The sequence below is a fragment of the Oncorhynchus tshawytscha genome, linkage group LG05 (assembly GCF_018296145.1).
Source record: "Oncorhynchus tshawytscha isolate Ot180627B linkage group LG05, Otsh_v2.0, whole genome shotgun sequence".
NCBI classification, from domain to species: Eukaryota; Metazoa; Chordata; class Actinopteri; order Salmoniformes; family Salmonidae; genus Oncorhynchus; species Oncorhynchus tshawytscha.
Window position 1 is genome coordinate 46,963,093 of NC_056433.1, and position 10,931 is coordinate 46,974,023.

Below are 10,931 nucleotides of genomic sequence, written 5' to 3' on the forward strand. Positions count from 1 at the left end.
TTTGCACAATCAACGTGAACAACATTGTGAAGTGATTTATTGCAACTCAGACCAGTATAAATGTATAGCTATATTTTTACTGGTAGCCTGCCTATTTCATGGATGAGTCATGTTGGCTAATATAATCAAAACCGTGCTATTTCCTGTAATTCCGTTCTGTGGTCTGACAGGCGTCTGTTCCTACAGAGAAGTGCCGGTCTTCACATTTGCTCCGTTCCATTCACAGGAGTTTATATTTACGACGACTTTTGACTTTTTCTTTACATAAGGAGGTACCGACACTAATGCTAATTGTCCTCCCGCTGCAGAATGACTACCGAAGATGGTTATGGCTGTGTAGTGTAGTGCAGGGTTCTCCACTGGCGGTGGATTTATTTGCCCCCACCCTCCAAGTTTGAGGGAAAATGTAAAAAAATATGTTGAATTTTCATTGTTGGACATAAAATGATGTAAAAACACCAGGAATAAGCTCCAAATGATTCGACCCCCCACCACATGATTGGATAAACTTACAGATCAGGACAGAAGCTGATTCATATAGATAATCAAGAAGTGTTTTGCCAACGAGTTGGCTTGTCAGGTGCATTCAGCGCAGTTCAGTCGCCGAGCCAACGAAAGGAGAACGGAGAGAAAACAACCACCCAGAGAAGATTTAGAGGTAAGACACATTTAATGTCTTGGTATTTTACCGGTTATCCTTATACTTTTAGAATTACAGCAATAACTATGGATCGTAGTCTGACAGCAGTACCATATGACCAAAGACAAATGTCGAATTAGACTATGTATTTGCACCTGTGCCTTAATCGTAACGATGGCAGCAGTTCGATGATGGTTTCACAATCCTACTGTATACACACATGGATGTCTATGGGTTCTCTGAATGAAGATGTCCTCTCATAAATGTTGCACTTAGTTATAGCTTTAGTCGTACGTTTTGAATAGCCTGTGTGTGTTTTGAATAACGGGCCACACCTGCGGTTTAAACCATTGCCTACATGCATAGTTGACTAACACATGAAAAATGCACTAGCACATGTCTAGACATCACTGTCTGATAAATTAAACAAATATATCCAGTTAACAGTATTGCATATTAAAACCCCTTTTTATTCATTATATAATATATAGGCTATCATAATAAAAAGGTACAATGCACCATTCATTTTCCCCCATGTCATGACATTTCTGAGAAATCTGTTCGAGAAGATGCCCCAACAGATAATCAAGATGGTAGAAATGTGGAGATTATAGCCCGACCTTAATAGTCCTGAAACCATGGTTTCCTCACCATGGTTTCCTCTGCAAAGGCATTCATTCTTGAGTGAACACTTCTCTCCAACCCCTTTTGACTCATCCACCCATCTGTCTGCACACATGATCAATGCTCCACAGATGGCGAAGGCAGACCAGCGCTTTGGGCAGAGAGATGGCTCCGACCAGAACTTTGACTACATGTTCAAGCTCCTCATCATTGGCAACAGCAGCGTGGGCAAGACCAGCTTTCTGTTCCGCTACGCCGACGACTCGTTCAGCAACTCTTTCGTCAGCACGGTGGGCATCGACTTCAAGGTCAAGACCGTCTACAGGAACGAAAAGAGGGTCAAGCTCCAGATATGGGTGAGTTGTTGCAGTTGCTTCTGTGCCATTCGACCCAATCTATTCTCTAGCCTGGGTGCCATGCTGTTTGTGCCATCACGCCTCTCCTTGTCATGCCAAACATAACAATGAGTGACAAGGAGTTGACGTTACAGCACAAACAGATCACGCTCTACATTCTCACCGTATGGAATTTGAAGATATTCTATTGCTATTCCGTTCTATATCTACGCCACTATGAATGTGCCATGTGGTGACACAGGTGTCGTTCAAGCTGTCGTTTGTTTGTCACCTGTTTGTAGACAGTCAGTGGGCTTGATAAGACCGCACAGGAGATAATGATCCCATTCAACCCAGGTCTACTGTATACTGTCAGTCTACATAAACTGTAGTTACATGCTGAAAGCCCACTGCTCAAGATCCAGTGCTTGAGTGTACTGTGCATAAGGACTATATTCATTATGCGCCAATACATACAGGATGCGTAAACATGTTATTATGTGCATAATGATTACATTTTGTCCTTTTCCAGGGTACGCTTTGTTGATCCACTTAGTGTGTTTCTTTGGCCCGAGCGCCACGTTCACAGTCGAAACCCAGTCCGTGTGACTGTCTACAGCCATGACGATGTCACTACTGTACTATAGATAAATGAAATAAGCCGACAGTCATCCGCAACGCACACGTACCCACTCGCACACAGACACACAGAGGAATCAATCGAACACACATCCTTCCTGTCTGTCGGATGTCTCAATAGTAATGCTTCAGACTCGAACAATCTTTCTCCTGCAGGCCCAGGGAGAAAAAAAAAGAGGCAACAGAAGCTTCTGGTGAGCTTGCATCATCAGGCAATGATGGTTGTCATGGCAGCAGCTCTTCACACTGCTCCCCAACAACGAGATCCTGCAGGCAATTATAGTGGCCCCTTCGGGTGAGCGGGTAGAACCCACGGAGGGTACACAGGGACTGATATGGGGGGGGGGGCAACACTGCCAGGGTAAATTGCAATTTGTGATAAGCAGAGAGTGGTAATCAGCGCAGATTGATCCCGTCTTTAAATGCCTGGCTTGAGGTGTAAAAGTAGAAGGCGGTGCACTCACACTGTGCACTCAAAACAGCTGCTGCGCTATTGATGTTTGCAGCAGCAGCAACAATCTAGCAAAAAGCTACAGTAATAGCACTTGCTTTGTGATGGCAGATAGCGAGCTCCAGTAAAGATGGTTTAATGAACCAATAGAATTGTCCAAAACTGCAAGCCCCACCCATCTGGCACTCCAGGCAGGCTAGAGCAAACGGTCAAAGTATTTGAAAGATTTCAAATAGTATTTTGAACCCAGGTCTGGTGGAAGGTGGCCACACATCCAGACAAATGTGTGACTGCGAAGTGGGATGCGGCCTGCTGCAAGTTGTTTTACTTTCTCAGGGGTAAATGTGTTGTTGTTAAGCTTACCGTATGCTTGCTTCCCAGTCAGTTCGCTCATATGTTGTGACGTTTTGGTTTTCGGCAGCGTTCTGCAGGGTTTTTTTTCAGCTGTTCGAACGCACTCGTTTTTTTTCTTGAGGCTAATCGAAGTTCGGTAGCCCTTCGTCGGTGATTGGTCAACAGTAGGGATTCTTCAATTAAGAGTTAGTTGTCATTCAATGTTTTTCCACTTGAGAAATATTACACCAAATATATTAGTTCAATGAAAATTTTTACGACTAAGACCTGCTCTGCAAAAAAAAAATCACATTTTATTACAGATTTCTTTATTTATCTTAGATTAATTCAGAATATTTTGAGGAAGTGTATATTGAACATTTGTTGCTATGGCATCTCAAGAGGGACAAACTGTAATATTGCTGTTTTTTTCTCAGACATTCGCTTCGCCTCGCCGAGTTCTGCTAGGAGTAAACCAAATCTAGTATGCGGACACCTTTTAGTGTGCAACCATTGTGATTGGTCACAGGCGGAAGCGGAGCATGTGTTTATGTTCAGTGCCTTCGGAAAGTTGACTTTACTTTCTTCTTTTTTTACACACACAATACCCCATAATGACAAAGCAAAAACAGGTTTTTAGAAATGTTTGAAAATGTATGAAAAAACAACAATCGAAATATCACATTTACATAAGTATTTAGACTCTTTACTCAGTACTTTGTTGAAGCACCTTTGGCAGCAATTACAGTCTTCTTGGGTATGACGCTACAAGCTTGGCACACCATTATTTGGGGAGTTTCTCTCATTCTTCTCTGCAGATTCTCTCAAGCTTTGTCAGGTTGAATGGGGAGCGTTGCTGCACAGCTATTTTCAGGTCTCTCCAGAGATGTTCGATCAGATACAAGTCCGGGCTCTGGCTGGGCCACTCAAGGACATTCAGAGACGTGTCCCGAAGCTACTTCTGCATTGTCTTGGCTGTGTGCTTAGGGTCGTTGTCCTGTTGGAAGGTAAACGTTCGCCCCAGTCTGTGATCCTGAGGATCTCTCTGTACTTTCCTCCATTCATCTTTGCCTTGACCCTGAATAATCTCCCAGTCCCTGCAGCTGAAAAACACCCCCACAGCATGATGCTGCCACCACCATGCTTCACCGTAGGGATGGTGCCAGGTTTCCTCCAGATGTGACGCTTGGCATTCAGGCCAAAGAGTTCAATCTTGGTTTCATCAGACCAGAGAATCTTGTTTCTCATGGTTGGAGAGTCTTTAGATACCTTTTGGCAAACTCCAAGTTGGCTGTCATGTGCCTTTTACTGAGCAGTGGCATACGTCTGGCCACTCTACCATAAAGGCCTGATTGGTGGAGTGCTGCAGAGATGGTTGTCCTTCTGGAAGTTTCTCCCATCTCCACAGAGGAACTAGAGCTTTTTCAGAGTCACCTCCCTGACTAAGGCCGTCCTCACCCGATTGCTCAGTTTGGCCATGTAGTCAGCTCTTGGAAGAGTCTTGGTGGTTCCAAACTTCTTCCATTTAAGAATGATGTAAGCCACTGTGTTCTTGGGGACCTTCAATGCTGCATAAATGTTTTGGTACCCTTCCCCAGAAGCCTCTGAACTCTATGGGCAATTCCTTCGACCTCATGGCTTGGTTTTTGAGCTGACATGCACCGTCAACTGGGACCTTATATAGACAGGTGACTGCTTTTCCAAATCATGTCCAATCAATTGAATTTACTACAGGTGGACTCCAATCAAGTTGTAGAAACAATGGAAACTGGGTGCACCTAAGCTCAATTTAGTCTCATAGCAAAGGGTCTGAATACTCATGTCAATAAGATTTTTATATATATATATATTTTTTTGAAAATACATTTGTAAAGATTTCTCAACCTGTTTTCGCTTTGTCATTATGGGGTAATTGTGTGTAGATTGCTAAGGATTTTCTATTTATTTCATACATTTCAGAAGGCCGCAACGTAGCAAAATGTGGAAAAAGTCAAGGGATCTGAATCCTTTCCGAAGGAACTGTATGTGAAATCCCCATTAATTACATGAGGACAAAGTGCTGGGCTGTTTCCTACATGTTTCTGCTTATGTGCATTTGCCACACGAATGAACAGAGAGGCAGTGAAATGGCAACAAATCAGCATCCGTGCAAAACAAGCTTTCCATATTTAGATGGGAAGAAACCCCACAGCCAATTCCATTCTGAAATAGTTACATTTGGAAAAATGGAAGCTCCTGTTGGGACTATAAGAAATTGACTCCTCTGAAAGTCACTTTAGATGAGGGGAGATTAGTGGACATGTCTTTGGGTATGGGTTAGATTGAGTCTTTGAGTGGCTTTATTATGATTAGGGAGATGTTTGTGTGGTAACCTGGTCCCAGGTCTGTATTTTGTTGTGTTGGTTGTATGACCATAGGAGTTGGCTATATATCACAAACAGATCTGGAACCAGCCTATTGGCTAAATATCACCCACTTACACATTCAAACCTCTCCTTCCCTTACAGTTAAATAGCCAGGACACAAATTATGTCAATTGATCAGAAGCATCAGAGGCCGTATGTGGGTCTTTCTATAACTAGTGAGCATTTCCTAATCAGGACAGCTTGCTACAGATTTTGTTACAGAGTTCTCTCATCATGCCTATATACAAACTTGCACTGTAGGTCCTACGATAAGCTGAAAACACACTCACACCAAAGATAGAGAGACACGACCCTCCAACACCATTCTGTTTCACAAGTCAACCAAAAAGAAGGAGCTGGCTGTCGTTGGCTACCCCTCCAACCCTCTACGCCCTCAGTTTGAGAGGCTTCCCTCTGGCCGGCACTTCAGAATGCCCATGGCCAAGAAGAACGTGTTCAAACATGAATTCGTTCCTTGTGCTGTTGGACTACTAAATGCAAAGTAAATTCTATCGGTATATGTACTTATCGATCTAGTGCAGTTGGAACAGTGGTCGTTTGTGAGTGAATGTATTAATGTCCTCTATGTTGTTAGTGGACGCAACATGACGGACTGACTGGTTTAAATGTGTACGATGTGAGAATGTATGTGTGTGTGATTCTTTTAACGGAAGTTGATGCCAAAGACAAATGTCCATCCTGGATGGACAATAAAGTTTTATTCAATTATAAGTCTCTTTTTATTTTTTTAAACCTATGTTTAACCCTTTGTAATGGTTGGTGTATCGACAGAGCTGTCCAAAATCGTGTGGCATAATACATTACTTTTCTGTCCTTGCATTTATGGCAGTGTAAATTGTAACTCTGTTACAGTGTAACTCTGTTGCAGTAAAACCATGCGCGGTAATTATGAGGACGACAACATCTGATGTTGGCTTCAATTTGGCTTTCCATGCACATTTTTCCATTAAATAAAGAACCTGTTTTCTGGTTACTTTGTCATCATGAAAACAGCAATGGTGAGATTAATGGTGAGATTAATGGTGAGATTAATGCTACCGCTATACATGGGATTTATTATGTGTGCGTGCATCGGCCACGTAGGCTGCAGAAAAATCGGCACGCATCCAATCTATTTAGTCAGGCAATGTCCACATTATTCTCACATATTTTAGAATGTAATAATAATTTGAAATATCAATGCATTGGCAAGGCCAATTTTTTTTATTATTCATAAAGTGGCCTACTTGACTTATTTATTTATTTTACACTTTTTCCATGCTTTTTGGGGGAAGGTGGGGTTCTATATTAGGCCCTATAGGTACAATTATATAAATTATACAATTGTATAACACTGAGGTTCTTGAAAATGACATTTACATGCTTGAAAAAGTCCCTTAAAGTCCTTGAATTTGACTTGCCAATGCCTGTATGAACCCTGCTTAAAGGATCCCGGGCTATAAGTGGAGTTATGGGTGAATTTGCATATATTTACTTTTATTCCTCTACGTACACTTGTGGAGCATCATGGGAATTATTTTTATTTTTGTTTCAAACCATTTTGAAATGTTCATCCCAATGTCACACATTGGCCCCATTATTTATAGATTACATGGACAAGAGGGCGGATGATCCAAGAACAGCACTCCTACTCTGAGATGCTTGATACTTCCCCCTCCTCCCAAAACGATGTAAACCATACGCCACGGCCGTTTTAGTCACCAGTTCTCAACCCAATTAAACACTTATGGTAGATTCTGGAGCGGCGCCTGAGACAGCGTTTTCCATCACCACCAACAAAACACCAAATGATGGAATTTCTTGTGGAAGAATGGTGTAGCCTTACTCCAGTAGAGTTCTTGACACTTGTAGATTGTATGCCAAGGTGTATTGAAGCCGCTCTGGCGCATGGTGGCCCAACACCCTATTAAGACACTTTACGTCTGTTTGTTTATTTTGGCAGTTACCTGTATAACATAATATGCTATGGAACCGGGCATTTGGGTTAGCAGCTGGCTTATTTCTAACATGCAATTTTCTCTGAAAGACAGTGGTTCTTTAACATAGCACAGGGTCCTATTCATTAGTGCACACCCTGTTTCAGCCTGTTTGCTTCTGTTTGGTTCCTAGTGAACACGACTCAGGGAAAACGTTCTTCTATCATATGATGATATATGAACTGTAGTAATAATGCATACATATGCCTGTCCCCTAGGATACAGCAGGGCAGGAGAGGTACAGGACTATCACCACCGCCTACTACCGTGGAGCCATGGGCTTCATCCTCATGTACGACATCTGCAACGAAGAGTCCTTCAACGCTGTACAGGACTGGTGAGTGGTCTGAGACACCAGGGCTGCATCTCAATAGTTGAAAATGGCTTCCTTTGCTGATCGCCTACTTTCATTACTCACCACTAGTGAAAAGACCCTGATTGGAGAAACCGTGTGTGTGTGAGCCTGTGTGTGTGAGCCTGTGTGTGTGAGCCTGTGTGTGTGAGCCTGTGTGTGTGTGTGAGCCTGTGTGTGTGTGTGAGCCTGTGTGTGTGAGCCTGTGTGTGTGTGTGAGCCTGTGTGTGTGTGTGAGCCTGTGTGTGTGTGTGTGTGTGTGTGTGTGTGTGTGTGTGTGTGTGTGTGTGTGTGTGTGTGTGTGTGTGTGTGTGTGTGTGTGTGTGTGTGTGTGTGTGTGTGTGTGTGTGTGTGTGTGTGTGTGAGAGAGAGCCTGTGTGTGTGTGTGTGTGTGTGTGTGTGTGTGTGAGCCTGTGTGTGTGTTTCAGGGCTACCCAGATAAAAACCTACTCGTGGGATAACGCTCAGGTCATCATGGTGGGTAACAAGTGTGACATGGACGAGGAGAGGGTAGTGCCCGCAGAGAAGGGCAAGCACTTGGCTGACCAATTAGGTGAGTTAATTGGTGGTGTTAATTGCCTTAAATTGCACTCTGAACTACCATACTGTCATCCAGCTTCTGTAATTTCTGGCATGCCTGTGGGTGCGTTAGCCACGTTTTCCTGTTTCGCATGAGATTTGAATTAAAACCACACTGACGCATTGAGGTGGTGAACAAATGGTGTCTACTCTAGTCAAGTTGGTAAAACTCTGTAAAGTCTTATCCCCAGGGGCTGTATAAGCAAATCCGCATAAGTTCTTCCTATAGATGTTATTAGCAGTGCTCTAGTCTTGTCAAGAGTTGGTTTGCAAACCAGTCTACACATTTAATGTCTATAATGTGTCATGTATGTGCTTTGCACCCCATATTGTGAAGGCAAGCTATTCCCCACTAGGTGTTTCATTCAGTCATCTTCTACTAACTTGGTAGAAGAACACGCACTATAACGCCCTGGACCAGAGCTATGTACTCACCATGCCGTATGTACTCATCCTGTCTGTCTGCAGGGTTCGAGTACTACGAGGCCAGCGCCAAGGAGAACATTAATGTCCGCCAGGTGTTTGAGCGGCTGGTCGACATCATCTGCGTCAAGATGTCCGAACGAGTGGACGTGGAGCCGCCTATGGCCCCCAGCATCAAGACCACAAGGCTCACCGACAAGCCCCCCCAGCTACCTCAGAAGTGCACCTGTGCCTGACTCACACTTATAGGGCCGAGCCGAGCCGTGCCGAGCCGTGCTGGGCTGGCCTGGATACCCATCCACCGTAGTTGCTGGAACCGTGCTGCAAAGGACAATGTGAAAAGAAAATGTTCAGAACAGTCCGGTTCGAGACGGCCCTATAGTGTGAAATAGGTAATACTGATTTGGTCACCCAGTTCTCCCCTAATACACTTGCCATTCCACTACTGTTTTTTTCCTATTCTCTGTCATTAATCTATTACAAGTTCCACCAACCTCTTTCCAAAGGTAGCTCTCCATACAATATATTTCATGACTGCAAGCTCCCAATAACTACTACTACTACTACTACTACTACTACTATTACTTTAACATTACATATCTGTTTCACCCCAATAGCTTTGACCTCCAGCTGGTTCAGAGGTCAGAGAACCTTAAGCAGGGTTATACAGGTAAGCACAGCACTGCCTCTCTCCTCCTCCAAACAAAAGTGGCTTCACCACCGCACAAAGAAACACACACAGCCGTTCACGTTACGAGTTTACACGGGTGAGGAGATAAGCCTTGATAGCTGCAGAAGTTCCGAGTCATTTTGTCTCGTGCTCTTGACCGTCCTACTAACGTTTCACAAGCACTAAAGCTAAGACAAGCGAACGTAATCTGCCCCATTGATTTTTCATTCTCAACCATATGAAGGGAGTAATAACACTGATAAAACGACAAGATGGCCAATACGTCTTGCACCACCAACACTAAGCCAATGCCAAGTTCAGGGTGTTCTGACATTCTGAGGGACTATAATGTTCTAGAATATAGATGTTAATTGAAGAGCACAACCTTTTCCCTCCTTCCCCTTCAGCTAATATAATCTTGTAGCCGTCATGTCAGCCATGTTTACAATGTTTATTTCATGAACGTGTGCGTTTTAGAAAGCAAAGCATATACTGTATAATTGAGTGTTCAGTTGTAATGGTTTTCTTCGTGTTTGATGTATCTTGGGCAGATGTGAAATATTTAAATCATGTAATGTCAACTGAGACACATCGAAATACTTTGTGAAATGGGATAAAAACAGAAAATATTGAATAAATGTGTTAAAAGAATTATGGATTATAACCTAATGATGACAATGTGAAACATACTTTGCCAAATCGTTATGTATCGCATAGTAGCACGTTTTTATGTGTAACTTCCCACCATGTGTATTTTCGTTTTTTTATTGAATTGCTAGATTTGCAATAACGCTGACAATGTCTTAATATAATTATTTTCTAAGTAAATTAGTCAATTATAGAGTTAGAATCTATAATGGTGTTGCTGAATTTATTTTTATGCTGTATCATGGGAAGAAATATAGACCATCTATGTAAACGTGTTACAGTAAACTCCCTGAACAAATGGGAGAAAAGCACAAAGTGATTGTACAAAATATTGTGAATGTTTGTATATTATAGGTAGATGCAATTTAGTATATTAAAGCACAAATCTTTACTTGAATTCCTTCATTTTATTTATGGGCTATTGAAGTCTGTAATATTGGTTATTTGGCTGACATTGGCTGACAGCCATGGTATATTTAAGAAATAACGCACGAGGAGGTGTGGTATATGGCCAATATACCACAGCTAAGGGCTGTTCTTAGGCAAGACGCATTGCTGAGTGCTTGGACACAGCCCTTAGCTGTGGTATATTGGCCATATACCAAAAAACACAGAGGAGCCTTATTGCTTTTATAAACTGGTTACCAACATAATTAGAGCAGTAGAAATACCCGTGGTATACGGTCTGATATACCACGGCTGTCAGCCAATCAGCATTCAGGGCTCGAACCACCCAGTTTATATTAGACCGTATACCACAGGTATGACAACTCTTATTTTTACTGCTCTAATTCAAATAAAATTGTACTGGTCACATACACATGGTTAGCAGATG

The 10,931-nt window shown here is 42.6% G+C and overlaps 1 protein-coding gene across 2 annotated transcripts; it reads left to right on the forward strand.

The window, feature by feature from the left end:
* The first annotated feature begins 207 nt into the window (after positions 1-207).
* LOC112250678 (ras-related protein Rab-3B) lies at positions 208-10,493 on the forward strand. 2 transcript variants are annotated; one of them, XR_006083433.1, is made up of 6 exons: positions 208-658; positions 1,396-1,620; positions 7,643-7,761; positions 8,205-8,329; positions 8,824-9,170; positions 9,396-10,493. XR_006083433.1 is itself a non-coding variant. In XM_042321999.1 (5 exons), the coding sequence occupies exons 2-5, from the start codon at positions 1,396-1,398 to the stop codon at positions 9,012-9,014; spliced, it is 660 nt and encodes a 219-aa protein (XP_042177933.1). In that variant the 5' UTR covers positions 208-658; the 3' UTR covers positions 9,015-10,493. The 2 variants fall into 2 exon arrangements, 1 of the variants encoding a protein (XP_042177933.1); XM_042321999.1 differs by having other exon boundaries at positions 8,824-10,493.
* Positions 10,494-10,931: the final 438 nt, after the last annotated feature.

What these genes read in the sequence shown, in the direction of transcription:
- LOC112250678 (XM_042321999.1), top strand. Translation starts at nt 1,396, where the DNA reads ATGGCGAAGGCAGACCAGCGCTTTGGGCAGAGAGATGGCTCCGACCAG. An exon ending in GGGTCAAGCTCCAGATATGG is followed by an intron (nt 1,621 to 7,642) that starts GTGAGTTGTTGC and finishes CCTGTCCCCTAG; the next exon opens with GATACAGCAGGGCAGGAGAG. An exon ending in GCACTTGGCTGACCAATTAG is followed by an intron (nt 8,330 to 8,823) that starts GTGAGTTAATTG and finishes GTCTGTCTGCAG; the next exon opens with GGTTCGAGTACTACGAGGCC.